At 41.4% G+C, this 15,826-nt stretch overlaps 1 protein-coding gene across 1 annotated transcript in view; it reads right to left on the bottom strand.

The window, feature by feature from the left end:
• The window catches only part of LOC137898071 (receptor-type tyrosine-protein phosphatase gamma-like), an 80,256-nt gene that overhangs the window by 54,835 nt on the left and 9,595 nt on the right, over nucleotides 1–15,826 (bottom strand). The window contains exon 2 of the mRNA XM_068742068.1: nucleotides 7,052–7,156. Coding sequence (XP_068598169.1) covers nucleotides 7,052–7,156 — 105 coding nt within the window. The remainder of the gene's footprint in view (nucleotides 1–7,051; nucleotides 7,157–15,826) is intronic.

Here is a 15,826-nt window from a genome sequence, read left to right as displayed (position 1 = left end):
TGAGCTCCAGCGTTAATGAGTAATGACGCCCCACAAGACAAAGAATGATGGGGCTGAGTGATCTTCCTTCTACCTGAAAAAAAATATGGAGCTGGGTTTAAATAACTTCACTTAAAAGCCTTATATGCATTACATGCAGAGCTCAAGACTTACACTGTCCGGTGATAAGTGCGAGTGATAATCCAAATAATGGAGCAAATATTCTTACTTATAGATTGTTATTGCTTTAAAAAAAAAACATTACTGATCCCATTTTAGCCATCCCACGGGCACCTTTAGCTAAAAAAAAGATGAGTAAAAAAAACGCCAAGCTTAAACCACTCTGAGCTATTGCCATCTCTACGCTGAGTGCACTCCCTCAGCAGCCATTACTCTTCTATGTTGCTGCTATTCTGCAAGCCAAGCAGGGACAACAATAGCTACATATTTTCCCAGCAAGTGTTCTTGTAATTTAGAATCCAGACAGGAATCAATAGTTAACAGTGTAATTCAATAAAGTGGAGATAGCAGCACAGGATAAATGATATTACGAGCAGGGCAACTTCGGCCATTTGGAAGTGATGTAGTACTGAATGGCATCAACTGCATCCAAACAACTCTGCAGTACACTTTCATGCCTTAAGCAATGTTTAAACATGTGCGATTGTCAATCAACCGCTGATTTATAATTCACGCAAAAAAAACACTGCCGTACTATTACTGCCTTTGCCCCCTACAGTTAAATCCTCACCTTCGGGGCATATGTTCTCATTAAGTAAAAATTTTGCTGAGCTGCTCTGCCAGCTCATCAGCATAACCACATTAGAGAGGAAACCGGTGGGCTGACAATCTCACATTTCCGAGGCAATGCAAGGGGAGAATGTCCACATCCATTATGTTAACCCTGACCACAAACTACACCTAATATGCTTCCACAGGGCAAACTAGCACCACGCGCCACCTGGAATTAAATTAATTAGGTTGCACAACAAACCTGCTGGTCCAATCCATCAGTCTGCCCTAAACAGGGAAACAAAACAGTGTGGTAGTATTTATCATAGCTGCTGATTAAAGGGCCTTATAGTATCATGCATCCTGTAGGCGCAGGCCCCATCATCCTGGTCTCTGAGCACGCCGATGCGAGAAGACAAACAAATCAACTCGAGCAAAAAACCCGACATGATTTAGCGAAGGGTTTGAGGATAGATCATTTATTTCCATCTTGAGTATATTTACCTCGTCTGGAGAAAGGAAGCCGTGTACTAATTTGGCGCTCAAGTCTACCAAATTGTTTGCTGCCAATGCGATGCATCATGGAAAAGTAAGATACTTCCCCCAAGGCATGTCCGTCAAGGGCCAAACCGACAGAGAAAAATGGACTAATCCTGACACACGAAGGCTGATCCGAACGGCGAGTCATAACCAACATGAATAATGAGCTTTGCTTCGGCCCTGAAAAATGCAATTTTTAATAATTAGTGCTCTTTCTCCAGAAGATGAGTGCAGGTATAACCACAGGGTGATACAACATCATCAGCCACACTGGAGGATTATGGATGATGTTGTATTAAGCGTCCATCATTACGGAGACCGGCTTTGACTACCAATGTCGGGGGTTGCAAGACAGATGGATCGCCCTCCCTTCTCCGAGGTGGGGGGAATTAATCAAGAGGTGGTACAGGAATGTTGTAGAATGAGTACTGCAAAGTTTCAATGATGTGGCAGGTGACACATGGCAAACACCAATGGCCGAGACAGATGCGAGTAGGAGCTGGGGAACAGTAGCAATGTGCTTATTAAGGGTTAAATGTGATATAATTGCTCATTTTATGGACAGCCCATGTATTTGTCAGGGTGCAGGTTTCCATAGAAGAATTGTCAAACCCTCTGTGTTTTGTATTTCCCTTCGAGTTGCTCTACCTGATCGATTTAAAATTTCCTGTACGTAGAGCTTTTATCCAATGTGCATGTCATACACCCGTCGACACTCTGATGCCGTAGTGTCTTTCAGAGGACACTGAAAGCAATTTTGTCAGTCAACTTTGCATTTAGCAATATTCACAATGCAACAAAATCTTTTTGCAACATGAGCTTTGGAGAGAGTGATCAAAATCGGATTTTAATATTTGCTTTACAGTGTTAAATATGCATCACGCATTGACTTTAATTTCCAAATTTGACTCTGTTGAGACACTGGAGAATAATCTTTATTTATTTATAATTAATCAGATAAATACTTAGTGCTTTTGTAAAAACTGCCGTCCTGACTAGACAAACATAGGTAGACGTACTGTATGCTAGGACAGGTATTTGTATCTTCGTTTTTGTGCAGAATTTCCCTGGATCCGTGGACACTTTCATGCATACCTGCTGCAGTGCTGTACAGGCAGGGAGTGCTGAATTCAAGTGCACTGGGAGAAATCCTCCTCTGGATTCATTACCGCCTGGAGTCAGTGCTACTCCTGCCGGGCACCATGACAACATTGCTCTTTTCCCACAAGCTTTCAGAATGAGCTGTCAAGCAACAAAAGAAACAGCAGTGCCCTCTCGCAAGCACCCAGACAACTTGAGTATGAATGAATCACAGTTCAACTCAAACCAACTACCGTAAATTACTATTTGAATTCAACTCATCAACTCTGCTCTGAATCCCTGGGTATTTGTTTGATCAACTGTGTACGAAATACATTTGTATTGTATTTAATTGGGTACACCAAGTGTACAACAGCAGAATAATGCATGATTGACACCTTTATACTAACAGTAGGCAACATAATAATTTGAAAACACTTTTTTTAACCGATACATTTAGATCTGTAGTAGAGAGACCATAAAATAAGCGTCGACAGAAAATGTGTGCAGCAAAACAAGCGAGAGTTAATTCAAAACATAACATAACAGCCTGAGTAATCAAGAACAGTGAGCTAACCTAATCTTGTTTTGTATCCTCTAAAGTACTAATTAAGTTGGATCGACATAGCAATTGATTGAAAAAGACACTTCATTCACTTCATTATATGAGACATGAGTGGAAAGTTTTCTAATGATGACAGGCAACCTCTGTGATGTTGCTCTGCAAAACAAAATACACTGTGTGCACAATTATTAGCCAAGTGAATATTTTGACCAAATCCTTTTTAGGATTCAACTCCAAGCTGTATAAATCTGAATGCTTAGGGGATTTAAACATATCAGGGGGACGTGTATGTGAACAGCACCTTATAAAAAGGTGCACATGATTAATAGGCATGATTAAAAAGTCTTTCAGAGGGATCATGCAACACTCTTGAAATTGCTATGGTATTGGGGGCATGATCACAAAACCATCAACGAACCATTTGTTGCAAGAAACGTGTTGGGGGAAAAAAAAGATGCAAATTAACAACCAAAGAATGGAGAAGAATCAACAAGTAGCTACCAGGAACCCATTAACTTCCACTGCTGTCATATTCCAGAACTGCAATCTAGCTCGAGTGCCCAGAAGTAGAGTCAGAGGCATGGTCAAGGTAAGGGCTCCGCAATGGGGCATAGGCTGCTTTAATAAATAAATATTATTCTGTAGAAATAAACAAAACACAACTACTTAGTGGCAGTTACAGAAGCATAGTCTAGAAATTAAAATGATCTCCTTTTAAGAAGAATATTTGAGCCGAGCACTCAAAAATAAAACGACATCAGCAAGTGACTGATGCAATTAACTCAGGTCCAATGGAACTGTGCAATGTGCAGCTATCAACTACGAACAATGAACAATTCTTTTGCATATCTGCTTTTTCAGGACGGATGGCGTGATCTTTCTGGACTTGGAGTGTCTCCAGCTGTGGAGAACACCCTCTCAGACGGGGCGGAGGACACCTGCACACACAGAAATCTTTCAGCCAGGCCTGACATCACAGGCCGAGTCTCGCTCCTGCCCCACCACCATAGGGTGGCATTATCTTTGCAGGGGATGGGGGGCAGGCTTCTGTACAGCTGGATCTCCTGATCCACTCTCTGGGCCAATGAAAGAAGAGGCTGCCATTGTTGGAATGACTGCAGCAGTCTTCCCTGCCCTCGGTGAACGGCGAGGCTATTGGAAGATTGGCGTGAGCGCTGCCAGCGTTCCGAGCCAGTCTGGCTCTGTCTCTCTAAAAATGTAATGCAGTGAGAAGGGATTCATGTCAGGTTACCAGTTAGTAACAGCAGGTCTTCCCAATCAGGCGAACAGCGCTAACATGCTAGGCAGTGCTAGTTAGTTACCTGCAGTACAGGCTGGGCTAAAGTTGCTGCTGGGTTGAGATTCTCTCCAGAGCTGATCGTGAATGTGACATCGCATGCTGTGTGAACAAATGCTTTTGCCTTGCTGGCAGGCTGGTGAGTACAGTCGCTATGCAGGTTGCGTAGTGATGTCATTCGCGCCCACTGGAATTGATAAGGGAATCATATGGGGGGGGGGGGAGGCAGACGATTCCAAGGAAATGAAACACTGGAACCGGTTCTCAATTCCCATCCCTAGAAATTACACAGATCAGCATTAAGCGTCATAAAAGTTCATTCAGGGACTTGACAAAATAGAACAGTGTGATCATTACATTGAGGGTCGATGAGTATCTTTGGGACAATAATCTGTCTTCCCTACATCTAAAGACATTATTCTTCACTTCGTTTCTGTCTGTTGTTTTATATTCAACGCATTGTTAAAAGGGATTCAGCATAATGCTTCTGCAAAAGCCACTTAAGGTGCTCCAACTGCTGTGTGGTAATTAAACTAGAACAATAAATCAACGAGAGCCCAATCAAAAGTTAACTAAAACCTATTTTGGCCAAAAACACAAATTACCAGGAAAGGCGGAGGAACAAACAGAGAAGATGTGAAAACCTGCAGAGATATAAAAAGGGTGAAATGATGCATAGCCCTGCTCCTGTGGGAGTTTTATAGGGAGTGTGATATCATCCTTCTTATGAAAAATGCCTCCACACAAGTGCATAGACACACATATATGCACACACGCACGCGCATACACACACACACACACACACACGCAAACAGCCCGTGCCTTAAATAACTTTTAATCAAATTTCAGGGTATAGGTTTCAAGGCGACTTGCATCCAGGTTCATAACCGAAGCACACAGGGCCTTGACGCGTCAGCAAATGGCAGCTCTGGAACGGAGCTCTAAACTAACCGGCTGCGTAAAACCAGGGGAGGATTAGCATTCTTTAATTTTCATGAAAACATATTGTGATGTTGACAGAAATGAAAAATCTCAAACCAATATATTGCATAATGTAATGTTTGACATCCTGTATAAACTCGGCCATGAATGTGGGACAATTCCAAACTGTTTTTTTGACATTATCCAAAATTGAACAAAGTCATTACTGCTCCAGTTCTTGAGTCTCATATTTGTTTCTGCATCCCTTAAACAGCTCAGAAAACTGCAGGATACACAGTGAAGCATGTGTAAAGAAATGAGGGATAAGCTCACCAAAATATATTATTTCTCTCTCTCTTTTCTAGCGCAGACTATACTTTACCTTTTAATTTCAGGCTAAACCTACTATGTGTACTTTTTTTCCACTCACTTGCACAGAGCAAATGTCCTTAACAACCATTTAGCTGCTGTGGCACGCTTGTCCGTCCCCATTCACAAGCCTTAGCCACTAATTGCCTTTCCAATGCGATGGCCATTTCTCTGTTCCCTCAATGCTTCCCTTTATCTCCAAGCAATCACACAGCTGTCCTCGCCAGCACGAATAGTTGGCTTCACAGGCCTAAAATGAATGTCCAAAATCAACCCATCAGCTGCTGTCTGACCTGCTTTGCCTACTCTTCCTATATAAAACTAAAATATCTATTATCTATATGAAGAGATATGGTCTTCTCCCAATAACCACCCTGTCTCTTAAGAAGCATGTCTTTCCACACACACACACAAAAGTAAAATAATCTAAAAGTAGCAATGCAAAAGGAGTAGAATCGTACCGAGAGCTGTGATTCATACCCAGAGCAGGGGAGCTAAGTTAGACACTGGACTGGTGAAGTCTCTAAAATGGAAAATATTCATTTTTGAATTTGATTACTGAAATATTTGAATGAGATGCCCTTGATTAAAGCACATACCTCCCCACTTTTTTTTCCAAACAGAGCTGCTCAGTGGCCAGCCAATGATTGCATTTTGTCTATAGCTTAATGTGAAGCAGTTCTGCAAGATTGTGTGCTCATAGAAAATACTATCAGTCAAATAGCATCTCCTGCTCACGTAGACCTGGCTAAATATTTAACTATCAAATCATCTACAAAGGAATTTATGAAGCAATGACTTTTTTATGAGAACCAATATTTAATTTTCTGTCTAAGTCGATGAAGACAAAACCAGTATACAGCCTCAATACTTGCATGTCGGATGCATATCAAATGCCACTGTATACATTTAAAAAATGACCATTTCAGTTATACAAAGAGAATCTGCTTCAAACTCTCTTTATACCAGCAAAACAAATTATATACGCCATGAAAAAACAAACAGGGATGTCAAGTTTTTCCAGATATTTTGCTGGCTGGCCTGAAACTATATTCAAGCATAAAATAAACCTATTATAGTGCAAATAATTCAGTGATAATAGAGTAAAAAGCAATGTCAGTGAAAAAGCAATGAGGCAGAAATGCTGTGGAGGAGGGCAAAGATGTGATGTTTTTACAATCTAAGATGTGCGCGACACATCTGCCACAATCATGAGATTTGAAAAGCAGCTTAGTCATTCGCAGCTCCCTGCGAGAAGAAAATCAACCAAACAGAGCTTCAAATTAAGGAGATAGCCTGAGGTCTGATCTCTTTACCGTCAAAGTAAAGGATGAGGTCATATGTAAAGTGTTGTGTCACTGAAGCTCATTGCATGCCTCTTTTGCTGCCAGAACATCAGCAGCCTATCTAAAAATTTCAAATTGAGATAGCATTATGCGATCATCGGTTTATTAATATATATATAAAAGAGTATGGAGTAGAGAAGCACAGTCATTGTGGCCATATTGTGTGATCTCTGGTGTAAAAAGGATTGCTATTTCCTCTCCTCTGGCTCGGGAACAACCCACCTGAATAGGACCAATAGGGCTCGGCAGCCGCCCTCCTCTCCCTCATCGCGCCTGTGCTCCCACGGTGCTGGTCTCCAGCGTGCTGGGGGTGGCCACCCGATGAAACTGTTAGGAGCACAGGGGGAAAAAAAAGGTCAGGAAATCTGAGTTGATTTTATTGAAATACTACAAAAGCACTCGGAAGACGCAAACCTCCACCAAGCAGCTCATTCCCCTCACAATTGGCTTTACACCATCCACACACATGTCTGTGTAAGTTCTCAGTCATCCAGGTCACGGTAAATTATGAACAGCAAAAAAAGAAGAGTCAACTGGATTTGTTCCAAGTTTGATGGAAGACTTCCAATGTGAAGCGATGACATCACCTTACCAAAAATGCCCTATTTTACAGATCCCTGTTGACAGAAATCCGAGGTTTCTGTACTAATCTGCAGATAGGAATGAGGAAAAACACAAGAAAGAAGAAGCTTAAAGCATGGAGCATCTGATTTGCTAATGTGTTGACAAGATTTAAACAGTAATCCTAAACCAATAAATCGATGACAACAACAGCAGGATGGGCACTGGTGACCATCTGCACCACAAATGCCTTGCTTCCAGCCTGGGTGCAATCATTTTACACAGTGCGTTGATTGGTGGCAATTATCACAGCCAGAAATCTGCATCAGACACAAGAGCACCTTTCTCCTCCAGCTACGGTGATGCTTCTTGCTCTCCTACAGCTAAAAATCAATCAAAAATCCTCACAGCGGCAGCTGCCTTGAAACAAAAACAAAAATAAAAATAGGCTGCATGGTCAATATGTTTGGAAAAATGCCAGCTTCCCTGCAAAGTTCATATTTGAAGGCTTGTTTTGAGTATGATGCAATCTGTCGTTAAAGACTAAAAACAACCAGATGAGTGCACAAATCTCTCACTTACACTTCTTGGGGCAAATTGCCTGAAAGAAACAAAATATTGTCCCCCAAAAAAATTACTCCGAAAGCTGGAGGCAAGAATTGTCCCCAAGCACATACACTACGGCGCAAGTCCAAGATGTGCGGAAATCGAACTCAGTGGGGAAAATCAAGTCTCATAACAGATGCAGCCTGTGTGCCTGCACCGGAGGAAACGTTGAACCGAAGCCTTGTCAATCAGATGCATGAGGAAAAACAAGTTAGTGCTGTGTAGCTTGAAGCAGTCAAGCCAACACTGTCACATTCAAAACCAGTATTGTAGGTTGGATAATAGTTGTTTCCTGATGGCTGGAGGGATTCAAACAATTGGCTACACAGATTGGTTCTGTGCAACAAGAGCACAATGTTCCACACATTGAAGTGGAGACACAAATCACTGGTCCAGTCTGCAATGTGGTGGACTTTCTGGTACAACCGGCTGCATATTGTACTCAACGCTGTGTTCACTGCTTTATAGCTGTTCACAGTTAATTTGCGTGCGAGCTTGCGTGCATCTTGGGGACAAATTATGTCATTTCTAAAAATCCGCTTTAATTACCAGAACCGTCTGTATCCATTTTCTTGTAGATGAGACGGTCGTCTTGTCTACAGTCGCCTTGCGGGTTTTACGGGTGTCGCTGGAGCCTATTCCAGCGTGCTTACGGGCAGGAGGGCAGGTTACACCTCCGAAGGTGTCGCCAGCACATAGCGGGGCCACACAGAGAAAGACAAGCACTACTCACGCACACACTCACACCTACGGGCATTTTGGAGGAATCAAAATTGGAGGTGGGAGGAAACTGGAGAAAACCCACGCAAGAGGATACGAACTCTATAGAGATGGGATTCGAACCCGTTACCTTCTTACTGTGAGGCGACGGCACCACCCACTACAAAAACAATAATTCCACTGAATCATTGAAGACACAACAATCTAGGGTTAACCAAATGTTGCTAAAAATAAAATGAAAGATAGACTAATTCAACTAATCATACCAGTACTTGGTTTATGGACTTCTGCAGTATAAAAGTTTAATGTTGCGCCATAATAACTTGACAACGACTACGTGTCATATTTGATGGTCCCCCGAGGTTAAAGCAACGCCAGCGCATCTCCCTGGGCTAGCAAGAAGCCAAACTGCAGTTTCAGAGAGACTCGCATTGGCTTGATCAACATCTGAAAAGACGGAATCCAAACACACACATGCATGAACACACACATTTTCCGCCACTTAAGAAGCGAGCTCAGCTCTTACTAATAGTTGCATCATTACAGGGGGATTAATTAAAATGAGCATTACATCGAGCCAAGTCTTTGTGCCCATTGAGACAGGAGCTGTTGTATGAGCCCTTTGTACTGTATTTAAAATTACATTCATAGGTTGCTTGAAAGTCACAAAGGCTGCAAATGAAAAAATCATTATTAGATAATACTAGGTTGGCTTTGCATGCATCGGTACAACGTGGGGATTCACAATCACCACAGAGCATCACGACGGATGCGGGAGAGTCTCTGTGACAGGCTATTTGGAGACATGTTGTGAGAGGAGGTCTTCACTGTTTTTCATCAGAGCACATAGGAGACAGCACCATGTCAACAGTTTACACTCATCCATGTCAGCCGTCCCCTGTGGGCACGGGATTAAAGCCAAAGCGTCTCCAATAGAGCAGAGCAGACAACACAAGTCTGCGATGGGCCTGGGGGGGGGGGAGGCTTGCACTCAAACGTTCATACATTTTAAATTAACCAGAAGTTTAAAAATTCAAATGAGATACAAGATGAGATGATTATACATGGAGATTCTGACCTCAAACGTATTATAATATTAAAAGCTTTGTGGAATTTTGACTAATTTTTCTTCACATCAGAGAATTTTCTTTTTTTTTTTAGGGAATGTGGAGAAAATGAAAGGCCTCAATAGCACCTAGAGGAAAAACACCTTATACAAAGTTGTCCCATTCAAAATCATTCCACCTCTTTTTCATTGCCCTGGGGGGCAGTTAAATCATCTGCACTGCCATTACGCCCTGTTATATGTTCCATAATATCACACTCAACAACAAGCCTGGAACCCCTGAGAGCCGTTAAAAAAAAACAGCAGCCTAACAACAACCACAGAAGCGTTTAACTTGCATTGGTCACCGGGGACTGGAGTTAAATATCGAGCTCATCAGTCGCGAGCATCAGGCATGAGAAGGACCGCAGCTCATCTGCGTCAACAGGAGGATTTATTGGGTGGGAATTAAGCTTTTAAACGTCTTGAATGTAATCTCTGTAAATAAAGAGTGGCACTGTGATGGTGTACGAAAGAGGTGTAATTCAACAGTCTGCAAGCAATACACATCTGATTTACCGATGGTCTGTTTTTGTGTACAATTTTCAATCATCTGGGGATGGCAGCTTTATTTATTTTTTTGCTACTTAAGCTATATTCCAGATAAACTAAGCAAGCCATGCGACCAAAGTACAAATCAAATGAATGAATAATAATAATAAAAATAAAGAAAAGATTTTCAGGTCGCTGTTTTAATTGCATGCATTAGCAATAAAACAAACACAGACTACCATCAAAATGCTTATCCCGGTGTTAGTATGGAAATATACAGTCAGGCATGATCCTGATCAAAAATAACAACTCTCATAGGAAAACTGCTCTAAACTGAAATATGCAGCTATTGGCTTTCATCAGAAATGGAAAAGTAGAAATAAAAACACTGGGCTTGAAATGGATCGAAAGGTCCTTTTCATAGTATGCTTGTTATTCCAAATACAACAATGCTACATATTTAGAGGACAATCAGATAAGCAGTATTGATGTTCCTCTGCTGGAGAGCTCGCCTACGACTCCAGGCTCGCCATAGACGCCATGACGGCAGTAACTTAAAGCCATTCTCACACTGCAGGATTGTTACAAATCGTAGTCGATTATGAAATCAGGCTTCATCTCTCTCTCACACACACACACACACACAAAGGAACATCTCCCGAGATTATCTCCTCTTAAATGTCAAACATTCTGCCACTACAAGATTGAAGAATAATGGGACACCACAGGGTTTCATTAAGTTTCTGTTGCCCGAGGGAGCAATGGATGCACCTCCTCAAGAGACACTGAGAAATAGCCGTGCAAGTAAACAAAATGAGGGATGAAGTTGTTGTAATGGATGGGATGTACTTCGGCGTGACAATAAAACAAATTGTGAATGAAACAAAAGCTGGGGGATGCATGGTAAACAGAACACAGCTGGACATTTATCACTGAGGACACAAGGTGGGATTTTAATCATCCGTCAACAGTAGTATCCCAGCTAAGGTTAGCCTAAAAGGCTAAGATGTCACAATCAACTGCCACAGTAAGACTCTCTCATTAAGCACTGACAAAATCATCCAACCCCCCCCCCCCCCCTCTCAGTCTGTCATTTTAAGGATTAAGGTGAACATTTCTTGAACGAGAAGCTAATTTCACTTGACCCATCCCAATTTCCTCAGCCCGTCTTTCAATTTGACGCAGAGAATGCACATCATCGCAGCAATTAGACAGACCACAGTCTAACAAATAAATTGATTAAAACACCATACTAAACAGAAGCGAGCTGTGTTTTTCACAGTATGAAAGGGCAGCCTCTTCATGCATATCGCTGTCTATATACAAAGGAACGAGCATACTGAGGGAGGCAGCTGTGCTCTGAACAGTCTCATCTGCAATGCATAAATTCAACTGCGATACTTGAGGAAATGCTTTATTTATCCATTTATGTCTTCAAACTAAATACCTGACTCAGCCTTCAACGAGTGGACATCTGCACAGCGAGACCACAGATATGTAAAAAAAAAAAAAAACGTACTTCTCATGGTCAATACTGATAAAATAACATACATCCATCCGTCCATTTTCTTGTCGACTCGTCCACAGCGGGACTCATCATCTCATCTACAGCCGCTCTTCCACTTCGCAGGACACGGGTGTTGCTGGAGCCTCTCAGCTGGCTACGGGCGAGGTACACCCCAAATGCATGGCCAATGCATCACAGGGTCAACGAGATAAATGTATTTGGGGTTTTTTTCATTTAAAAAGAACCGTACCTCCGAGCCTGTAGAGTTTATACACACCAGAGAATAAGAAAGCAGTGAACAAAAATGAATCAGTGAATATTCCATAAAACGATATATTGTTTAAAGAGACACATTTCTCTAACACCCTAAATAGAACAATTTCAGCGAACTGCAATCCTGCCGTCTTCCTCATAAACTGTGCATCACTGCTTTGTTCTTCTGCGGGTTTCTTTCCAATACATTCCTGAGTCCTAACAACATGGTTATCACTACAAGTCACAATGGTAAAACTAGGTCAGGGGTTCCTTTGTAAAGCAGAGCAGCAGTAAAGGAGGTAAGCTGAGCTTTGAGTTGAAGTGTGCCCATGTTTTTCTTTTTTTTTTATTCCTTGGGATGTGGGCGATGGGGCTAGATTTCCCCTCAAGTCACACAGAGCACCTCAGGAAAACGATGCAGCACAGATGAAGCTGGGGCTAAAACATCTTAATAAATAAATAATAACACAACTCAAATCCCAATGCAGCTTTTAGGCCTACACAGCCAAAATCAAACAAGCTGTTTCAGCAAACAAGGCTTCACCTTAGGGCCACAGAAATGTAGCCATATTAAAGTAAAAGTAAGCCCACTGGTGAAACATAACATTTTTCCTTGTCCGTCTTAATGAAAATGAAAAACGAGACCCGTCTGATGGTGGCATACGATTTGTAAGAAAGTAAATCTAACAGAAGGATCCACTAAAGATGGTTAGTGCATGTAAAATCTTGAAGCCAGAATGTATAGTTTGCATTTGATTACAAACAGAAAAGATGGACAGATGGATGACAAAATCCAAACCATCATTTTAGAGTTCTAAATAAATAGGGAGGGATAAAAAGTCCAATGAGCATGTCTGCATTTGTCAAGAACGTTCTGGGTTTTGATTGTCCACTAGGTTTACTGAACAGAAGTGTTACTGAACATTCAACGCTACAGAGTCGAGACATTTTCATCAATGTTGTCTGTGGTACTTAAATCCTCAAATCATATTTCAGAGCAGTAGTAATAGTAAAAATGTGGGTGACAGAAACTCAAACTAAACTATTCAATTAAGTTAAAAAGTATTTCAAAATTCAAATTCAAATTTACACACAAACTTGTAGGCATTGTGTGAAAGATGGCCATGGGGAACTTCAACATTTCCTCAAAACTTATCTGGTGAAAAGCGGATATGGCCATCTCATTATAATCAAAGTCAAGCTCTCAACCCACTCCCAGTTCAGACAAACTATATTCCCTGCAGATTTTCTCCTTTTGAAAAGGTTTTGAGAAGGTTCACATTATCTGTGCTATTACAGAACTCGGGACTTGATTTGGCCTGAGCAGTGCAATGCTTTGAGTCTCATGCTGTTCTTAAACCTTTAGCTACAAGGAAAAGCGAGAAACGCAGACCATTAAATGATCGGTTTGACGGAGCATGTGGTCAAAAAGGTCTAGATTAAAGTCTCCAGTGTATTCAGTCTTCCTGCAATAGAAAATAAAACTAACAAATTATGGAAAGAAATGTCGCTCTCACCCCTCATGGGGTGGTACAGCTTCCTGAAGCTGAGGTCCTTTACCAGAGGCCTGGGAGTTTGAGGGTTCTGTGCAGTATCTTAGCTGTTAGCTGCATCTTCTTGTCCAAGACTTGAAATGGTGTTTCTATAGAATCCGCTGGAGCCTCTTTCCTAGATTCAGGGTCACCACCCTGAGTGTAAATACCAACGCAGGAGCCCAGTCAGCTTTGAACTTCCACACCTGCTCCAGCTGCTGTTTCAACTCGTGTTGCTTCCAAGTCTTTTCTTGTTCCTTCTTTCTGATGTAGGCGTCAGCTGGTATCACCACTACCTTCTTCTGCTCTCCGTCCACCATTACTATGTCCAGCTGGTTAGCCAGGAGCTGTCTGTCAGTCTGGAAACGGAAGCCCCACAGCACCTTGGCCCTGTTGTACCAAACTACCTTTGGTGGTATGTCCCCCTTCAGTTCTGATCATACAAATACAAAACTATATAAACTAAAAGGAGTGTTTAAGAGACACTGTTCTTTTGTCTGACTCTTGGACTCTTTTGTGAATTAAAATGATATCCTGTGGAGAAGGTTCTGTGTAACTTGGCAGAATAACAGAAGATGAGTGTGAGCGCTGTCGAAACCGATCGAGTGCATTGGTAGCTCTGATGAAAACCATTAACATGACTAAATAAATTCAGGGAGAGTGACCTCTTGACTAGAGCAGCTATAGTTTTTTGCCTCCACAGACTACAATAAACACACAACCAATGTGTCTCAGCACACAGTGGCAGGACTGGACACAACAGCCCCGACAGTGATAAGAAAATGTACTGTGTATAGTGAACTTCTCAATTTTCAATATGTGGAAATTGGATCGCTTAAGTGCCAAGAGCTTATGAGGGCATTCCTCAGGACGTAGTGTGCAGCCACGCATGAATTGTCTTGTTATTGATTCTGAAATAAATTATTGTGCCTCTGGTGGGCCCATTACCCTACTCACACATAAATGAATGTGAAATAAACTCATGAATGGTGATGGCAGATTATTGGCATTACTGTGGTGGGGGGGGGGGAATCTAATTTAACAGTTAGAGAGTGATACTGACACCACCGGTCCAGTAATTTCAGATTACAGATTACAAATACAGATTGCATGAACGACAGTAAAATGGCTTCAGGAAAGCATTTGTGCAAATATCAGGAGTAAACTACTACTTTAAGAAAGCAAGGAAATGCATGTAAAAAATGAGAATATTTTGTGTGATTAAAAAAAGATCTGCATAGCCGTGATGAAAAATACATAGCCTCCAGTTTACTGGCCAAATGACTATGATATTTATAAATTATGCTGCACTAGACTTTAGCATGCATCACTTCTAAACATGCTTGCCTGGGGCCATACATGCAGGCAGACCCCCCTCTCATCCTCTGTAAATGCTTCTGATGTAGGACTGTACCGGTAATCAATACTTGAGGGCTGAATTTAGAAAGGAGAACTAAAAGCATGAGGAGAAATGCACTTGATGCTTCTCCCAACAGCATCTTTACCAGCCTTCCTGTAAACAGTCCATCACTGATCAGCGAGTTAATGCATGAACATTTCTGAGTAGAAAAGAAAATCAGTTGTTTCATGTGACCGTTTCAGTTGGGTTGGATATTAACAGTGTATTACCGCATGTTGGCTCGGTGCTTCTCATGGGTTAATATTTATAATTACTGACTTTTATTTACCTTTAAAAATAACATATACATTTCACCTTAATTTTATTATGCATGGAGACCATGCATAATGGTGAGCCTTCTTAGTAGCCATGATAAATTCACTACCTTCAATGGTTTTACACATGCAGGTGACATGCTAATTAAGTGCAGTTGTGAGTTGAAGAAAATGAAATAATCCCAGCAAGATACCGTCCTTTCCTGCAGTTCCTCTCATCCACATTGTTTCCAAAGAAACCAAATGATTGAAACACATTAACTTCTCTAAAATGAATTCTAACATTTTATAAAGACATATAAAAAAAAAACCATTATAAATGCCAATGTCTTGAGCTCCCTCCTAATCTAATGTAGTACTTAATATATTGGTTTGTATAGAATGTAGACAAGTGGCACCCAAACCTTTTTGTAGGAACCCAGCTTTTAACAAAGACAACTGACAGCAATAATCACAATAGTCCTTACTCAAATTGCAGCTTGATTAATTTTTTCACTTAATTTGGTGAATATCTTACCTGAAGCAATCTGGTCTTAAGTTGCGTC

The sequence above is a fragment of the Brachionichthys hirsutus genome, chromosome 8, assembly GCF_040956055.1.
Source record: "Brachionichthys hirsutus isolate HB-005 chromosome 8, CSIRO-AGI_Bhir_v1, whole genome shotgun sequence".
In the NCBI taxonomy this organism is placed as follows: domain Eukaryota; kingdom Metazoa; phylum Chordata; class Actinopteri; order Lophiiformes; family Brachionichthyidae; genus Brachionichthys; species Brachionichthys hirsutus.
The sequence above is the reverse complement of the archived record's forward strand: the minus strand, read 5'-3'. Positions and strand labels throughout refer to the sequence as shown.